At 49.7% G+C, this 19,882-nt stretch overlaps 1 protein-coding gene across 1 annotated transcript in view; it reads right to left on the bottom strand.

The window, feature by feature from the left end:
• Positions 1-19,882, bottom strand: part of DNAH1 (dynein axonemal heavy chain 1) — an 83,217-nt gene that overhangs the window by 49,240 nt on the left and 14,095 nt on the right. Inside the window, exons 9-16 of the mRNA XM_065540678.2 lie at positions 6,539-6,696; positions 5,478-5,689; positions 4,421-4,719; positions 3,196-3,346; positions 2,110-2,303; positions 1,771-1,996; positions 1,094-1,213; positions 616-698 (exon numbers count right to left, since the gene is read on the bottom strand). Of these exons, the coding sequence (XP_065396750.1) occupies positions 616-698; positions 1,094-1,213; positions 1,771-1,996; positions 2,110-2,303; positions 3,196-3,346; positions 4,421-4,719; positions 5,478-5,689; positions 6,539-6,696 (1,443 nt within the window). The remainder of the gene's footprint in view (positions 1-615; positions 699-1,093; positions 1,214-1,770; positions 1,997-2,109; positions 2,304-3,195; positions 3,347-4,420; positions 4,720-5,477; positions 5,690-6,538; positions 6,697-19,882) is intronic.

The raw sequence follows: 19,882 nt of genomic DNA, 5'->3' as shown, positions 1-19,882 counted from the left end.
AGCCACAAACAGGAAACCCTAGGTCCACAGTAAAATACGTGTGTCAGGCTGGGCGCGGTGGCTCACGCCTGTAATCCTAGCAGTTTGGGAGGGCAAGGCAGGCGGATCACCTGAGGTCAGGAATTCAAGACCGGCCTGGCCAACATGATGAAACCCTGTCTCTACTGAAAATACAAAAATTAGCCAGGCTTGGTGGTGGGCACCTGTAATCCCAGCTACTCAGGAGGCTGAGGCAGGGAGAATCACTTGAACCCGGGAGGCAGAGGTCACAATGAGCTGAGATCGTGCCACTGCACTCCAGCCTGGGTGACAGAGCAAAACCCTGTCTCAAAAAATAAACAAGCAAAATGTGTGCCAGGCCACTGACAGGACAGAGACAGGGTTGGGGAGCCACTGAGGCCAAGAGGCCCAAATGAATTCCCTCTGCCCCACTGGCTACCTGGCCCTGGCTGCTCTCGGCCCATATGTGGAGCCCTGGCCTCTGGAATCTCAGTGGGGCGTTTCTGGGGAGACTGTACAGACTGTGGCAGCCGGGGCATTTGGGAGCCTCTGCAGCTCAGCAGCTCCCCTCACGTTCCAACCTGCACCTGGCATGGGGGTCAAGCTCCCACTCACTTGTCATTGAAGTCATCTGAGCTGAGGTTGTAGAGGAATTCATCCATGACCTGGTAGTCATCCATGACCTTCACAATCCGCTCCTGCACAGACAGGTGGTAATGAGACTGCATGTGTGCCAGGGAGGGGTGGGTAATCGGAACCTGGCTCCCCAGAGAGACGGGTGCTAGAGAGGGGCTGCTCTCTTTCAGATCGGGAGGCCTGGGCCGGGAGAGGAGGCCCAGGGTGCAAGGGCAGCATCAGGCTCAGGGTTCCAACAGCCATGGCCACCACACCTCCAGCTTCCATCCCCCGACCCCCAGACAGCAGAGCTCTGAAGCCCCGCTCACAACCCCCTAAACCCCATCTGTCCTCTGTCCAACTACCTCACCCTCAGCCTCCTGGGTCCTGACCTCCCAGTCCGTGCCTGACCCAGCCCTCGGACTCTTAACACCAGCCCTGTGCCTCCCTGGCCCCAGTGCCCGTGTGCCTGCCTCACCTCCAGGCCCACCAGCCTCTCCGGGATGCCCTTCATCCACTCTCGCAGCTCAGCCAACTCCTCAATGCTGTTGGGTTTCTCATAGATCTTGCGGCTGATGCTGCGGAACTCATCGCAGATCTGGCAGTGGGAGGAGGCGCTGGGGAGGGCAGCGTGCTGCTCCCTTGCCTTCCCTCGCCTGCTCCTCCTCCTCGGTCTCCCGCATCTCCCAACAGGTAACTGTCCCCTCCCCCAAAACATCTTGCGGCGCTTTCCAAGAGGGGTGCTCTTGGTGGGCTCCCTGGGTTGCTGAGGACTGTCAGTGGGGCAAGGGCGTGACTCGGCACACCTCACCCTCTCAGCCTCCTCCAGCCCTATCAACACACGCAGGGCTTCTGAGGCCTGTGCTCGAATCCCCTAGCTCCATGAAACAAGTCCGTCAAGGGCTTGTTTCCTTCGTGAGGCTTCCCAGGCCTCTACAAGTCTGGGGAAGGAGGTGGAAATCCCCATTTCCTGGGACCTCCCATATGGGACAACTCCCCGCAGACAGGCAGGGATGGGGCAGGGTGATTTCCAGCTCCTTCCCTTGGCCTGGGCGTCCGCAGACACCCCAGACCCTGCCTGGGGACATACTGCCATGTATGTGAGGGTCCGTGTGTGCTGCTGTGGTCACTGAGGTGGGGCAGGTGGGCACTTACACTGTCCACTTCCTTGTGCAGGTTCTTGGCAAGGATGTCCAGCATGGAAGTGGCCAGGGCCTTGCGCTTCTTGGACAGGCTCTGCTTGACGTTGTCAGTGTTGATGTAGAAAGGCCCAATGATGATGCTGCTGGGCAGTGAGCTGTCCAGGATCTCCTTCTCCTGCAAGTGGGTGAGCACCACCTCCCGCACCTCCTGGGCCAACAGGCCCTGCGTCTGGTAGGCTCTGAGGACAGCAAGCACACGGGAGGGGGCAGAGGACGGTGAGCAGAGTGGGCAGGGGATACACATGCACAGACACACGGACACGCTCCAGCGCGCATGGGCACACGTACGCACTTGAGGAAGGAGGCGATGTCATTGTTGTTCAGCTCCAGGTATTTTCGGTACTCCTTGGCATAGGCCTGCAGTGGGATCATGGCCTTGGACACAGCACTGGCAATGGTGGCCCGTAGCTCTTCCACCAGTGGCTCATGAAGGCCCACTGACTCCAGCAGGGGGTCACCGCTGATGAAGATGTCCTCCATCACCAGCTGCGGAGGGAAGGCATGGGGCAGGGCAGACCTGGATGAGCCAGGGGGTGAATGGGCAGAGGGGAGATGGGGAGTCCTCCCGAGGAGCAAGCAGGGGCAGGATGTGGCCTGAAGCCTAGTGGGCAGCAGGGTGCCAAACACAGAGAGCGGGGATGCAGGGGGAGGAGGGAGTTTGCTGTGCTGTCTCTTTACAAGGCCAGAAGCCCCTGTGAGGCCCACCAAGGGGCAGCATCTTCCTCTGCCTGGGCATGACTCTGCCTGGGCCTGACTCAGCCCAGGACCAAGGGAAGGTGCAGAAAAGACAACCGGGTGATGAAGGCTCTGACTGACCAGCAAGGGAGACAAGAAGGGCTAGGGTTACAGGGGCTCTTGGGCCTGGAAGTGGGCTGTGTGCAGCTGGGTGTGTGTGCAGTGGCAGTGACTGGTGGGGACTTTGGACAGAGGGTCTGTATGTGGAAGCCAGCCCGTGTCCACCTCTGGAGATGAAGAGAGAGGCCAAGAGCTGGGTGGGATCAAGAGCATGGAGTCTGCATCAGATCTGGCTGTAGCAGCAGAGGTCCAGCAAGCCCAGGGTTCAGATCGCAGTTCCGACACTTGGCAGCTATGCAAACTTAGGTTAACTATCACACTTCTCCAAGCCTCACCTACAAAATCTGACACTAGCAGCTACACAATCTTAGGCTATTACACTTCTCCAAGCCCCACCTACAGAATGCGAGGGTTAATAGGTCACAGTGCAGCTTGTGATGAGCATTAAATGGGATACTTGAGAGTTACAGGGCTGAGCGTGCTGCCTGTGATACAGCTGAACTGCAGCAGTACCCCGAGCTCAGGGAGCCATCAGCAGCCAGGGCAGCAGGTGCATGGGGCCTGCTCAGGCTGCAGCATGTACCTTCTCCAGCTGGGGCACAGCATGGGTGGCCAGGATGCCCTTGTCAAAGAGGTTCAGCAGAGATGTCTCAAACTGCTCCAGTGGGGTGCTATAGTGCACCCCGGAGCTGTCCAGCACCAGGTCCACAATGAACAGGGGATTCTTCCGGGGCCTGCAGGCAATAGCGGGTTGACTGTGGGCAAAGGCCTAGGAGGCCTGCGTGCAGGGGCGGCCCTCTGTCCTTCTTGCCAGCGTTATGACTCTCAAGCCTCTTCATGCACAATACTTGCCTTCTCCTTCCTCCCAGACACCTCCAGGTTATCAGACAGGAAGACCCAGGCCAACCAAATAGGTTCCTCTGCTCCTAACATGCCCCGAGGTCCACAAGCGCCACAAGAGAGGGAGGCTCCCAACCCCTGTGCTGAGGTTGCCAGGGCCTAGGCATTGTGACCCCCACACTCTCCCTGGGAGCCCATCTTCCTTGGCTTCGCATCTCCGTTACGCAGCAAGAACCAAGCCTGGATCCCAGCTGGGGCCCTCTGATGGTTTCTAACTGTACTTAGAATAAATCCAGCCCCCAGCTCAGACTTCAGGAGGCCCCGTGAGATCTGGCCTGGTCCCTGCAAGCTCTCCCACTCCATCCTGAGCAGCCCTCCCTCCCCTCACCCATTCCAGCCACACTGGCCAGCCTTTCCTTCCTCAACTGTGCCAGGCTCATCCTCCCCTTGGTGCCTCCGCCCATGCTGATCTCTCCGCCTGTACCTGCCTCCACCTTGCATCACCTCACAACTTGTTTCTTCTTAACATCTCAGGTCTTGGCACAGATGCCTGACCCCCTGGCACAGGCCCACCCCCAGTGTCCACCATGGCCCCTGCCAAAACCGGCAATGACTGTGTGTATTTATTTATCTGCTTGCTGCCTGTCTTTCCCATGAGACCAGGGACTGGGCCTCTCTTGTTCCCCTAGAACCATGCCTGGTTCACAGCAAGTGCTCAAAGAATATTTCTGCACTGAGTAACTCAATAATCGAGTAAATGAAGGTCACCAGAAGCAATGCAAGCCAGGGTTGGTGGGACATTGTCCAGCAGACTGCAGGGAGCTCAGCTCTGGCTCTCCCTAATGCCTGGGACCTGGCACGGATGGGCACCCTGGCCCTGGTCCTCGACCCTGCTCCATCCCAACCACTGGGGCCTAGCAAGGAACAGTTCTGGTGTCAAGAGGTGCCTCCGCCCAGCTGGGCCCCACCTGTAGGGGCTGTTAATTAAGTCGTCACCCCAGACCATGTCATCGGTGCAGTTAAGTACGCTGCAGCAGGCGTCACTGATGAACTGTGAGAAGCTGGCAAGTGAGTCCTGCACCAGGAAGCGCAGTGTGTCCTGCAGCATGTACTTCACCATCTCCATCAGCTTGCGCAGCTTGGACATGAGGTACACTTCCCAGTTGGTCTCGTAGAGGTTGTACCAGCCCTTGCTCATGTCACGCAGGCTGCTGCGCATGGCCACCTTCAGCGAGCTGATCCAGCTGTCCTTGAGGAACATCTGCACCTGGAGTGGCCACAGGCATCATCACATGGCCACCCTGGGGACCCACCACCTATAGCTGCACTTAAGGACTCTACCACCAGGGCGCTTGGGGTGGCTCAGGGCTCATCTGACTGCAGAGGGATGTCCCCTACCCCAACTTATTGCCAAACCCTGCCAACCAACAGCCTCATGTGACCCTGGGGGCTCAGGGCTGCTGGGCGGGGAAGGAGGGAAGAAAGGAGGGACGGAGGGAGGACAGGGCAGCAGAAGTGGGACTTTCCCTCCAGGCATGAGAGAGAGAGACAGAGACCCAGAGAATGAGATGAGAGAAGCAGAGAGACAGAGAACAAGACTAAAATGGGCCGAGAGGGAAAGACACAGAGAATGAGGCAGAGACACAGACAGAGACAGAGTGGAGTGCGGAGGGGGTGCACCCCCACCTCCCTCATACCCTAATCCACAGGTCAACATGGGGGTGCCTGAGGTTCCTGCTCCCCCTTCTAAGACAAGGGATCTGCTTCAGAGGCAACCAGAGTTGGGATGGAAAAGGTTTGGAAAGAAAGCCTGCCCTGGTTTTCCCTTCTCTCCAAGAGAGCCTCCAATAAGGTCTCCAATAAGGTCTAGGAAGAGGCTGAGGCTAGGTTTTGAGAAAAGCAGGGGCTCACAGCCTCACCACGTGGCCCATTGACCCTGGCCTTCTGCTGCGGCTCAGAACTGTGCCTGCCAGCTCCAAGGGTCTGCCCTGCGCTTGCCCCTCTGTGCCCTTGATGCCCACAAACCTGGGAGAAGGTCTGTGACTGGATCTGCTCAAACTCCTCCAGTCGGCTGTACTTGGAGAGGTTCGAGTGGAACAGGGACATGGTGGTCACCTTGTTGCACTCGGCCCTCACCTTGCTGAGGGCCGTGATGACCTCTGGCCGTGTGAGCAGGGACACGAAAGTGAAGTCCTCCTTCTGCTCCCGGAAGTGGTACTTGGGGACACTCACCAGCCCTGTAGGGGTAGGGGCCAAGGGCCAGGATCAGACCCTACCTGGCCAAACCAGGGGACAGGACAGATTCACAGGGTGCTTGATGGAGGGCTGTGACTCCTGCCTTCTCCCTGAAGAGTGACTGGAGTTCCCAGAGCCCCGCCTTTCCTTAGTTTGCCGGAGTGGTGCTGCAGCTTTTCAGTGAGGTGCCTACTCTGAGAATGGGTAAAAGAATTCCTTCCAGGACCCCCTAGTCACAGGCTCCTCTGAGAAGTAGATGAGAAATGAGAATCCTCTCCTCATCCACTCCTGCCCGTGCTGCACACAAGCTCAAGGTCTGTCCACAGCCTGCCCTGGGGCACCAAGGAAGGAAAGGATAGGTACCAGGACCTCTCGGAATGCCCACTGTCCATACCCCAGCCTGCGTCCTGAGTACATGACAAGCAGGAAGCTGAGTCTAGGAAGGTTGGCAGGTGAGTTGAAAGCAAGGAGGGTTCTCGGGCCCCGGGGTCCTGCTCTGAGACTCGGTCTCCTCTCTTGCTACTGGAGGAAGAAGGACTATCCTCTAGGTCAGATCAGCAGAGCCCCTTCCATCTACTGCTGCAGCATCATTTCCTAGTACACATTCACCTTGCAACTTCTGTGCTATTCCCACTAATATGTTCAAAAACAGCCTTCTTCCCCTTCCCCCCATCCAGAGCCCTCCAGGCAGCAGGGACAAGTGAGACAAGTGCTGGGGACAGGGGAGGTACAGGGAGTGTCGGGCTGATGATGTCTACAGTGGCAGGGCAGATGATCCTGGAGGAGAAGGTGGGAGGGGGCTCTGGCCAGGTGGATGGCCATGGGGCCCGTCTTGGTCCAGTGACCCTCACCTTGCTCAGGCACCTGCTCCTCCTCCTTCTTGGGGAGGGTCACGTAGGAGAAGGTCTGGGGCTTGGAAGAGACAATGTGGTCAAAGTTGATTTTGTTCATGCTGCGCTCATAGTCCAGGCTCACTTCTCTGGCGAGACTGCTGAGGTGCTCTAGAACCCTGCCCATGGAGATGAGAGATGGGGGAATCAGGGGCTCCACACCCTGTGAACCCCAGCCGGGGGCCAGGCTCTCCTCTGGCATGGACCTGGGGACACACATTTAGGGCTTCCCTTTTGGATTCATGGGCATACCCCTGCCCGGCCCTGAGCCACTAACATCCAAGTGTGCCTCCCCTGCTTCTTTCATGCCCCTTGTCCCCATTTTCTGTCCCCCATTTTCTGCCCCTGGTCCCCATTTTCTGTCCCCCATTTTCTGCCCCGGTCCCCATTTTCTGTCCCCCATTTTCTGCCCCTTGTCCCCATTTTCTGTTGTCAGTCTCTGGGAGCCAAGGCAGGCCCCAAAGCAGTGGGACGGGGTGTAGGAAGTCCTGGGCCTGGAAGCCTCAGAGAACTGCCACTCACTGCCTGCACCTCCCCCACCCGCTGCCCCATGGCTCAGTGAAAGATGCCTGCCACTGAGCTCCTTTGCTTTCACTGAGCAATCACAGCAGCACCTGGAAGGTGCTGAGAACTCAGGATGTGCAAGACCATGACTGGGCCTGAGGGTAGGTGACCCCTGCACTTCACCCTGAAACTGGGCTCCGAGATCGGAAATCAGCAGACCTGGCGTGAGTGTGCACACCATCTACCCCGTCCTCACACAGGCAGACCCCTTGGAGGCCATTTCACTCACTTGCTCGCTCGCTCACTCACTCGCTCACTCACTCCTCAGCACATGTTGCCTATGCCCCTGTGTTCCGGCACCTGGCTTGCTCAGGCCTTATCTGAGCCAGCCGGCGTCTCCGTCCTTTGTGGACAGCCCTTTCTGTTCCTTGAGTTGGTCTCTTCCATTGATCTCTCCCTCCCTCCCGCCTCTGCCACCCCTGAACAGTCCCATCAGCCCTGGTAATGGCACCACAAGGGAATCTCAGTTTCCTGCAGCCCACACTTGCACCAGAGCTGCGGGATGTTGGAGAACTTCACAGGCAGGGGACTGGTCTCACCTTCAACACACCCTCAACCTGACCTAGAAATCCATTCACTCCCTCGGAACCTGGAAAAGAGTCTTTCTCACCTTCTCTGCCAACTCACAGACATGCCCTCCCTCACTGGGTGAAGTCCATCGAATTTCATGTGGAACTCAGAAGCCATTGGACAGAAATGACCCCATTTCCACACCCCGGAATCTCCCTGCCTTCTGCCAGGGTAGAAAACATGCCCTGCTCACAGGAAGAGCCCAGCAAGCTTCCCTTCATGGGAGCCCCTCTTTTCAGCCACCTCAGTCTCTTTGCCTTCCCTCCCACGCCCTCCCAGGGGTCCCCACACACTCCGGTGTGTCCCACATTAGAAGCCGCCCCTTGACTTCCTTCCCTCCCTTGACTTTATCTCTTTGTGTTTCCTTATGGAAAAACTGGTGTGCTCACTTCTTCCCATCCTCATCTCTCCTCTTGCTGCCCCTGAGACTGCTCCAGGCTCTGCCTCATCTCACTGGACTCTCAGAGACTTGGCACAGTGGCTCCCTCCTACTCTGCTGCACCGCTGTCCTCGTGGAGCTTCTGGGACACCCTTCCCCTGGATCTTCCTCACCTCCCTGACTTCTAAACACTGCCTGTGCCAGGGGTCCTGAGACCTCTCGTCTTCCCCAGCTACACCTCCCACCAGGTGAACTCCTCTAGCCTTGGACTCTGAACACCACCTATTCTATTCAGCCAGAACCCTCACACCTATCTGCAGTTCTCTCCCCTCATTCATCCACCAGCCCACTCAACACTGACACTGGAAGCCTCACAACATGTCAGAACTAGCACGTCGGAAAGCAAGCTCTTCATTTCTGTCCATGACCGTCACTTGCTTGCCCCCAACCCCCACTAGCCTCCTTGTCTCTGAACAGCAGTGCACACACCCTGCTAATCAAAGCCCTAGGGAGGGGGTCCCTGGTCTCTTCCCGCTACTGGATGTGCAACACCATGACCGGGCCCGAGGGTGGGTGACCCCTGCACCTGATCCTGAAATTGGGCTTTGAGATTGGAAATCCCTAGATCTGGGGTGAGCTTGCATTTAGTCCATTAGCAGCTCTCATTGGCTCCACCTCTGAGGAAACCTCAAATATATCTTTCTCCCCTGCTACTCAGCTACTATTCTGGTTCAAGCCACCGTCATGGTCTCTGGCCCTGATTATGGCATTAGTCTCCTCGTTGATCTCCCTGCTTCCATTCTTGCCCCCTTACAACTCATTCTCCACTGGAGTTGGAAAAAGATATCTTAAATATGTAAATGATCAAGCCACTCCTCTGCTCACCACCACCCATGGCTTGCACAGACTGTCAGCCTGTGGCCACATCTCTGCCCCTGCATGTGGTCCAGCCTCTCCGACCAACATCTCTCTCTCTGCATCCCAGCCACAGTAACCCTGTCCTGCTCCTCAAGTACCACAAACTTGTCCCTACCTCAGCCTCAGGACTGCTGTTCCTTCTGCCAGAATCCTCTTCTTCCCTTATTTTTTTAAACCTCAACTCAAATGTTATCACCACTATGAGGAAGGCTTTCCCTGACCGCCTAATATAAAGAAGCCCTTCTGAGACACCTCTATTCCCTTCTTTCACTTGGTCTTCACAGCACTTATCAGAACCCTAAATCACCCAGAGTTTTCATTGTCTGTCTTTCTGGCCAGGCGGAGAGTCCCCAGGGTGCAGGCTGTTTGTTGGAAATGTTCACTGCTATGTCCCCAGTGCCTGACACAAGACGGGTACTTCCATACATGGCTGCTTGCTGGCCTGACATCCACTCCCTCCCTTCTTCCTCAGTTTTGTTCTAGAATTCCATCCTTCCTCACTTGACTCAGGGGAAGATGACTACAGCCCCAGCTCCAGGGGTACATCTCAGCTAGTCCAAGCCAATCGTGGTGGAACTTACCCCGACTGCAGTTGGTTTAGGAGTGGGAGCATGTCCCAGTTATGATCAACCACTGATGCAGAGATATGAAAGTCAAGCCCTCTGCAGTGAGCTAAGATTGCTCCACTGCACTCTAGCCTGGGGGACAGAGCAAGACCCTGTCTCAAAAAAAAAAAAAAAAAAAAAAAAAAAAAAATTCAAGCCCTCTTGTTCTGGCTCCCTCCAGGACAAATTCGGTGGTGCCATGCTTGCTCCAGAGTTTCCCACAGGAACTAGACTTCTCAAACCATATTTCACCAGCTGCTTCTTCTATTATACCCCCTGCTTCCTTCACTTCCTTGTAGATTTTTCCTGAGAGGATTTCATCAATCACTTGCACAAGAATCCCCAAATCAGGGTCTGCTTCTAGGGAATCCAATTGAAGACAACCCTTGTTGTGGTCATGAAACTGCTGCTGCCATCTCGCCTGAAGATGAAGCCAGCATACACTGCAGACAGAGCCCTGATGCACCAACCTTGGGGTGGCCTGCATTGGTTTTCCTGCTACAGGTACAGGAATGCACTTCCCTACTGTCTAAGCCAATCTGAGATCAGCATCTTTTATACTTAAAGCCAAAAACATTATAAACTGAATAAAATTCAAGAAACAGAATTCTGGACAGCCAAGGTAAGGTGGCTACATTGATTCAAATTTCCCAACACACCCTAGGAAGGAAGGAAGGGAGGGAAGGAAAGAAGGAAGGAAGGAAAGAAGAAAAAGCTAACACTACCAAAACCCACACCTTTAGCACAACTAGAATAAGCAGAATGCCTAGATTTCAAATTATCTTTAAATTAAATACATAAACATCTATCTCCAGTAAGCTGTCTCTCACACTCTTGCTACAGTTTTCACAGAGAACAAGGGTAGTCTAAGAAAAACTGCAGAAAAGGGAAATAGTGGTAACCCCAAGATAGATCTAAAATCCTACCAGAGGTCGGGCGCAGTGGCTCACGCCTGTAATCCCAGCACTTTGGGAGGCTGAGGTAGGTGGATCACCTGAGGTCAGGAGTTCAAGAACAGCCTGGCCAACATGGTGAAACCCTGTCTCTACTAAAAATACAAAAATTAGCCAGGCGTGGTGGTGAGCGACTGTAGTCCCAGCTACTCGAGAGGCTGAGGCAGGAGAATCATTTGAACAGAGACGGCAGAGGTTGCAGTAAGACGAGATCGCACCACTGCACTCCAGGCTGGGTGACAGAGGAAGACTTCATCTCAATAAATAAATAAATAAATAAACAAATAAATAAAATAAAATAAAATCCCACCAGAAAGAGAAAGTAACCCCGGCTGCGCACAGTGGCTAATGCCTGTAATCACAGCACTTTGGGAGGCCGATGTGGGTGGATGAATTGAGCCCAGGAATTCGAGACCAGCCTGGGCAACAAAGTGAGACCCCCATCTCTACAAAAAATTAAAAAAATAGCGGGTGTGGTGGCACATGCCTGTAGTCCCAGCTACCAGGGAGGCTGAGGCAGGAGGATTACTTGAGCCCAAGAGTTTGAGGTTGCAGTTAGCTGTGATTGCGCCACGGCACTCCAGCCTGAGTGAAAGAGAGAGACCGTATCTCAAAAAAAGAGAAAGTGACCCTAACTGTAAAAATACTGGAAAAAATCCCAGGTAAATCAGAGCACTTACTACAAGGAAGGGACTTAAGGACATGCAATTCAAGGCAGTATTCTTTGAAAGGCATGACTTACGGGACAGGAGGTAGAAGGAAAGGGGTCCTTTGCAGACTGGAGGGTAAGGGAAAAGAAGCAAAAGTGAAATTTTGAGTTCTGCAAGATAAGAGGACAAAAACGTTGGAGGACCCACATCCCTCTCCCCAGCACATATGTACACACACACACACACACACACACACACACACACACACACGAACACGGCATTCTAAAAAAAAAAAAAAAAAAAAAACTAGTGTGCAATACTGACAGAGGAGGGCGCCTTTGAACTAGAAAGCTTGCAAATCACTCCAAATCCTGAAATGAACAGGTGAAAGCTGACTACATTTGCTTCTATAAGAAAAAGAGAGCATCTTTTAGCTTTGTTTGTACGTTTGAGAAGATGAGAGCATCTTAACTGATAAAATTCCCATCACCCTTAAAAAAAATAAACAAGGACCAAGCAGAAGAAAACTGTAACACAACACTTCAGCTAAATAGCCTTAAACAAGTGTTTGGGCATCTGAAAAACCACCTTGAATCAGAAATTCAAAAATAAAACATATAAATGGACAAATGTCGGTAAGAAAAGAGACTTCCTTAAGCTCAAGGAAAAAGTAGAAAATAAAATTATCTTGGGGAGGAAGGTGCCCAAGAGAAAATAGAGTCAAATCAAAGCATAATGAAGTAAACTGAAGAAAGGCAGGATATAACCAAAAGAATAAAAATGAGAGAAAATAAAGGAAGTAAAAGAAAGAAAATAAAAATTTAAAAAATAAATAAAATTAGAAAGAAATAACTAAAAAGGGCCAGAAACTGGTTGAATTAAAAGATAGGCAAAGAAGCAGCAATATATAAAAAGATACATATATATATATAAAGATATAGATACATAATGGAATCTTTGATGAAGAAAAACAAAAGAATGGAACAGAACCAAGATTTAAAACTGCAATTCAAGGGAATTTTTTTTTTAGACGGAGTCTGGCTCTGTCACCCAGGCTGGAGTGCGGTGGTGCAATCTTTGTTCAATGCAAGCTCCACCTCCCAGGTTCAAGCGATTCTCCTGTCTCAGCCTCCCGAGTAGCTGCCACCTCGCCTGGCTAGTTTTTTGTATTTTTTTAGTAGAGACGGGGTTTCACCGTGTTAGCCAGGATGGTCTCGATCTCCTGACTTCGTGATCCGCCCATCTCGGCCTCCCAAAGTGCTGGGATTACAGGCTTGAGCCACCGCGCCCGGCCTGGCCTCAGACTTCTTAAAAGCAACACACAGGCAAGGCAACCAAAGTGGAGTATTTTTTTAAAACTCATAGAATAAAAGCTGTGAACTAAGAATTTTATATCTGATCAAGCTGTCCTTCATGTTTTAAATGTGTGAGAACTCAAGGAACTCTATACCCTTGAGCCCTTCATGAGGAATCTACTAGAAAAGGAACTTTATATAACCAAGAGATGGTGGGAGACTTCAGGAAAAAAGACTGATACGTTTAATAGAGTTTATTGTAAGTTGAAGACTAAAAGGTGGAGATGAGTGTGGAGGAAAGTAATAATATTTTAATGGTTAAAATATGAAGTAGAGTATGGGCATGGAGGCTCATGCCTGTAATCCCAGCACTTTGGGAGGCCGAGGCAGGTGGATCATTTGAGGTCAGGAGTTCGAAAACAGCCTGGCCAACATGATGACCTTCTTTACTAAAAATACAAAAAATAGCCAGGCATGGTGGTAGGCTCCTGTAATCCCAGCTACTCAGGAGTCTGAGGCAGGAGAATAGCTTGAGCCCGGGAGGCAGAGGTTGCAGTGAGCAGAGATGGCACCATTACACTCCATCCTGGGTGACAGAACGAGACTCCGTCTCAAAAATAAATAAATAGATTAATTAATTAATTAAGTAGAGCTGAGCATGGTGACTCACTCCTATAATCCCAACACTTTGGGAGGCTGAGGTGAGCAGATTGCTTGAGCCCAAGAGTTTGAGACCAGCCTGGGCAACAAAGGGAGACCCCGTCTCTACAAAAATACAAAAATTTACCAAGCGTGGTAGCTCACACCTGTGGTCCCAGCTACTCAGGAGGCTGAAGTATGAGGATAGCTTGAGCACAGAAGGTCAAGGCTGAAGTGAGCTATGATTGTGCTACTGCACTGTGGTATGGGTGACAGAGCAAGACCCTGTCTCAAAACAAAACAAACAACAATGAAACAGGCCAGATACTAAAGGGTTAAGTAGGAAAGCAGGGGATAATGGAGACTATAAAAGAAACCACTAGGGCGAGCACAGTGGCTCATGCCCGTAATCCCAGCACTTTGGGAGGACAAGGTGGGCGGATCATGAGGTCAGGAAATCAAGACCATCCTGGCTAACACAGTGAAACTCTGTCTCTACTAAAAATACAAAATATTAGCCAGGCATGGTGGCAGGCGCCGGTAGTCCCAGCTACTTGGGAGGCTGAGGCAGGAGAATGGTGTGAACCCGGGAGGTGCAGCTTGCAGTGAGCTAAGATTGCGCCACTGCACTCCAGCCTGGGTGACACAGCGAGACTCCATCTCAAAAAACAACAACAACAAAATAAAAACCACTAAAATAAAGGTACAACCCTTCCTAGACACCAAAAGAAATTTTTAAAATAGAAGAACTAAGAAAACATATCATGTAGAGAAAGAAACACAGCATTGTATTACAATACACATAATGATTATAACATGAAGTAATATGACTGAGTTGAGGTCAAACCTATTAGCCATACCAATAAATGTGAATGGGCTTAACTTATTACAGGAAAAATATTTTAAATTTGGGTCACAAATAAAACTCAGACTATATGCTGAAAGTAAGAAATTGATCTAAAATGAATTAGTTCAGAAAGGCTCAAAATAGAGGGATTTATCAGGCAAATGGAAACAATAAAATTTCAGGTTGCTATGTTGATATCAAACAAAGTAAAATGCAGATCCAAAAGCATTAGAACTCCACCAAAAGCCTCCTGGAACTGATAAACAACTTCAGTAAAGTTTCGGGAAACAAAATCAATGTACAAAAATCAGGAGCATTGCCACACACCAATAATGTTCAAGGTAAGAGCCAAATCAAGAACACAATCCCATTTACAATTGCCACAAAAAAAATACCTAGGAATACCTTTAACCAAGGAGGTAAAATATCTGTAGAAGAACCACAAAACACTGCTAAAAGAAATCAGAGATGACACAAACAAATGGAAAAACACTCTGTGCTGATGGACTGGAAGAATCAATACTGTTAATATGGCCACACTGTCTAAAGCAATCTACAGATTCCCATCAAACTACCAAGTCATTTTTCACAGAACTAGGAAAAAATTAGCTGAAAATTCATATGAAACCTAAAAAGAGCCTGCATAGCCAAAGCAAACCTAAGCAAAAAGAACAAAGCTGGAGGCATCGCCTTATCTTCAAACTGTACTACAAGGCTACAGTAACCAAAACACCATACTGTTTTGGTTACAAAACAGTATGTTACAAAAACAGACACATAGGCCAATGTAACAGAATAGAGAGCCCAGAAATAAAGCCACACACCTATAGCCATCTGATCTTCAACAAAGTTGACAAAAATAGGCAATGGGGAATGTGTTGCGGCAAGTCAGGGACCCCGAACAGAGGGAATGGGTGAAGCCATGGCAGAAGAACATAAATTGTGAAGATTTCATGGACATTTATTAGTTCCCCAAATTAATACTTTTATAATTTCTTATGTCTGTCTTTACTGCAATCTCTGAACATAAATTATGAAGATTTCATGGACATTTATCACTTCCTCAGTCAATACTCTTATAATTTCCTATGCCTGTCTTTACTTTAATCTCTTAATCCCATCATCTTCGTAAGCTGAGGATGTATGAAGCCTCAGGACCCTGTGATGATTGCATTATCTGTACAAATTGCTTGTAAAACATGTGTGTTCGAACAATATGAAATCTGGGCACCCTGAAAAGGAACAGGATAACAGCGATTTTCAGGGAACAAGAGAGATAACCATAAGGTCTGACTGCCAGCGGAGCCAAGCAGAACAGAGTCATATTTTTCTTACTGCAGAAAGCAAATAGGAGAAATATCACTGAATTCCTTTCCCAGCAAGGAATAACCCTGGGAAAGGAATGCATTCCCAGGGGAGGTCTGTGGACAGCTGCTCTGGGAGTGTCTGCTTTAAGCAGTTGAAGATAAGGGATAAAATACGCCCTGGTCTCCGGCAGTGCCCTCAGGCTTGCTAGGATTAGGAAATTCCAGCCTGGCGAATTCTAGTCAGACTGGTTGTCTGCTCTTGAACCCTGTTTCCTGTTAAGATGTTTATCAATGACAATGCATGCCCAGCAGGACATGGAACCTCCTCAGTAATTCTAATTTCACCCTGGCCTTGTGATCTTGCTCTGCCTCTCTGCCCTTGTGATCTTTTATTGCCCTTTCAAGCATGTGATTTTTGTGACTTACTCCCTGTTCATACCCCCCTCCCCTTTTGAAATCCCTAATAAAAACTTGCTGGTTTTGTGGCTCAAGGGACATCACAGAACCTGCCGATATGTGATGTCATTCCTGGAGGTTGAGCTGTAAAATTTCTTTCTTTGTACTCTTTCTCTTTATTTCTCAGAGTGGCTGACACTTAGGGAAAATAGAAAAGAACCTATGTTGAAATACTGGGGGCTGGTTCCCCCGATAGGAAAGCACTTCCTATTCAATAAATGGTGCTGGGATAGCTGGCTAGCCATATGCAGAAGATTGAAACTGGACCCTTACCTTTCACCATAAACAAAAATTAACTCAAGATGGATTAAAGATTTAAGTTGTTTCTTTCTTTCTTTCTTTCTTTCTTTCTTTCTTTCTTTCTTTCTTTCTTTCTTTCTTTCTTTCTTTCTTTCTTTCTTTCTTTCCTTCTTTCTTTCCTTCTTTCTTTCCTTCCTTCCTTCCTTCCTTCCTTCCTTCCTTCCTTCCTTCCTTCCTTCCTTCCTTCCTTCCTTCCTTCCTTCCTTCCTTCCTTCCTTTCTTTCTTTCTTTCTTTCTTTCTTTCTTTCTTTCTTTCTTTCTTTCTTTCTTTCTTTTTCTGAGACAGCATCTCGCTCTGTCACCCAGGTTGGAGTGCAGTGGTACCAGCGCGTCTCACTGCAATCTCCACTTCCTAGGTTCAAGTGATCCTCCCACCTCAGCCTCCCAAGGAGCTAGGACAACAGGTGCGCCCCACCATGCCTAGCTAATTTTTTTGTGGTTTTTGGTAGAGATGAGGTTTCACCATGTTGTCCAGGCTGATCTTGAACTCCTGAGCTCAAACCATCCACCTGGCTCAACCTCCTAAAGTGCTGAGATTACAGGTGTCAGCCATCTCGTTCAGCCAGGATTAAATATTTAAATGTCAGACCTCAAACCATAAGAATCCTAGAAGAAAACCTAGGAATCACCATTCTGGACATTGGCCTTGGGAAAGAATTTATGACTAAGTCCTCAAAAGCAATTGCAACAAAAACAAAAATTGAAGAGTGGGACCTAATTAAAGAGCTTTTACACAGCAAAAGAAACTATCAACAAAGTAGACAGACAACCTGCAGAATTGGAGAAAATATTCACAAACTATGCATCTGACAAAGGTCTAATATCCAGAATCCATAAGGAACTTAAGCAATTGAACAAAGAAAAAATGAATAATCCCATTTAAAAAATGGGAAAAGGGAGCTGGGCACAGTGGCTCATGCCTGTAATCCCAGCACTTTCGGAGGCCAAGGCGGGCAGATCACTTGAGGTCAGGAGTTCGAGACCCACCTGACCAACATGGAGAAACCCCGTCTCTACTAAAAATACAAAATTAGTCAGGTGTGGTGGCACATGCCTATAATCCCAGCTACTCGGGAGGCTGAGGCAGGAGAATCGCTTGAACCCAGGAGACGGAGGTTGCGGTGAGCCGAGATTGTGCCATTGAACTCCAGCCTGGGCAACAAGAACAAAACTCCACCTCGAAAAAACAAAAAAAAAGGAAAAAGGGTCAGGTGCGGTGGCTCATACCTGTAATCCCAGCACTTTGGGAGGCTGACACAGGCGGATCACCTGAGGTCAGGAGTTCAAAACCAACCTGGCCAACATGGGAAAACCCCATCTCTACTAAATATACAAAAATTAGCCAAGTGTGGTAGCACACACCTGTAATTCCAGCTACTCAGGGAGACTAAGGCATGAGAATCGCTTGAACCCAGGAGGTGGAGTTGAGTGTCAAGGGGAAAAAAAAAAAAAAGAAATACTAGGTTTCAGAATTTGTGGACTACCTTTTTTTTTTTTTTGAGACGGAGTGTGGCTCTGTCACCAGACTGGAGTGTAGTGGCGCAATCTCAGCTCACTGCAACCTCTGCCTCCTGGGTTCAAGCAATTCTCCTGCCTCAGCCTCCCAAGTAGCTGGGACTACAGGCGCCTGCCACCATGCCCAGATAATTTTGCATTTTTAGTAGAGACGGGGTTTCACCATGTTAGCCAGAATGGTCTCTTGACCTCGTGATCCACCTGCCTCGGCCTCCCAAAGTGCTGGGATTACAGGCGTGAGCCACCGTGCCCAGCCCCTTTGTGGACTACTTTTAAAGCAATTATCAGAAGAAAGTTCATAGCCTTAAACACATTTGTCAATAAGAATGAAATGAATTAAATTCCTAATACATGCAGGCACACACACACACATACACACACACACATACACCCAACACACGAACTATTCAACAGAACAGGTAAGCCCAAAGATGGCACAAGGAAGGAAATAAAGATAAAAGTAGAAATTCAAAAAAGAGATATAGAAAAGCAATTACATTAATAAACCTAAATCCTCTTTTTTAAATTAACAAACCGGGCCTGGTGCAGTGGTTCACACCTGTAATCCCAGCACTTTGGGAGGCCAAGGCAGGTGGATCACCTGAGGTCAGGAGTTTGAGACCAGCCTGGCCAATATGGTGAAACTCCATCTCTACTAAAACTACAAAAAATTGGCGAGGTGTGGTGGCAGGTACCTGTAATCCCAGCTACTCAGGAGGTTGAGGCAGGAGAATCTCTTGAACCCGGGAGGTGGAGGTTGCAGTGAGCCGAGATTGCGCCATTGCACTCCAGCCTGGGTAACAAGAGCGAAATTCCGTCTCGGAAAAAAAAACACAAACAACAACAACAACAACAACAAACTGAACAAATGGCCGGGCGCGGTGGCTCATGCCTGTAATCCCAGCACTTTGGGAGGCCGAGGCGGGCGGATCACAAGGTCAGGAGATCGAGACCACGGTGAAACCCCGTCTCTACTAAAAATACAAAAAATTAGCCAGGCGCGGTGGCGGGCGCCTGTAGTCCCAGCTACTCAGGAGGCTGAGGCAGGAGAATGGCGTAAACCCAGGAGGCGGAGCTTGCAATGAGCCGAGATTGCGCCACTGCACTCCAGCCTGGGCGACAGAGCAAGACTCCGTCTCAAAAAACAAAAAAAAAAACAAACTGAACAAACTACTAAGTAACTTAATAAAGCAAAAACAGGAAGAGAGCATAACTTTACAAAATAATAGGTAATGAGGAGTAAACATTGAACCAGAAAAAAAAATTGAAAATAAAAAACAACTTTGCAGAATTCTATGCAAATGTATTTCAAAACGGATATAAGATGGATAATTTTCTAGAGAAACAATGTATATGAAAATGACTCCATTAGAAGTAGAAAGTTTAAAATAGACCAATTTCTTTCTTTCTTTCTTTTTTTTTTTTTTTTGAGACAGAGTCTCCCTCTATCACCGAGGCTGGAGTGCAGCAGCACCATCTCGGGTCACTGCAACCTGCGCCTCCTGGGTTCAAACGATTCTTGTGCCTCAGCCTCCTGAGTAGCTGGGGCTACAGGTGTGTGCACCACGCCAAGCTAATTTTTGTATTTTTAGTAGAGACGGGGTTTTACTATGTTGGCCAGGCTGGTCTCGAACTCCTGACCTCAGGTGATCTGCCCACCTCTGCTTCCAAAAGTGATAGGATTACAACTGTGAGCCACCACGCCCGGCCAGTCAAATGATTTTTTTTTTTTTTTTTTGAGACGGAGTCTCGCTCTGTCGCCCAGGCTGGAGTGCAGTGGCGCAATCTCGGCTCACTGCAAGCTCCGCCTCCCGGGTTCACGCCATTCTCCTGCCTCAGCCTCCCGAGTAGCTGGGACTACAGGCGCCCGCCCCTGCGCCCGGCTAATTTTTTCTATTTTTAGTAGAGACGGGGTTTCACCATGGTCTCGATCTCCTGACCTTGTGATCTGCCCACCTCGGCCTCCCAAAGTGCTGGGATTACAGGCGTGAGCCACCACGCCCGGCCGTCAAATGATTTTTAACAAGGATGCCAAGACAATTGAATGTGCAAAAGAACATCTGTAGCATGCTACCCTTCACCTAAGAAAGTGGGGAGTATAAGAAAACATACATATATCTGAAATATACATGTTTCTACTCATTTGTGCAATAAAAAACACAGAAAGGATAAACCAGAAACTATCAATATTGGTTACCTGTGGGCATGTGGTAGGAACACAATGGAAAAGATGGGGAATGTGGACAGGATGTGGAGGTGGAGAGTAACAGATCTCTGAGTATAGCTTTTTGAGTAATAGCTATTTTG

The sequence above is a fragment of the Macaca fascicularis genome, chromosome 2 (genome assembly GCF_037993035.2).
Source record: "Macaca fascicularis isolate 582-1 chromosome 2, T2T-MFA8v1.1".
Classification (NCBI taxonomy): Eukaryota; Metazoa; Chordata; class Mammalia; order Primates; family Cercopithecidae; genus Macaca; species Macaca fascicularis.
This window is presented reverse-complemented; position numbering and strand designations above follow the sequence as displayed.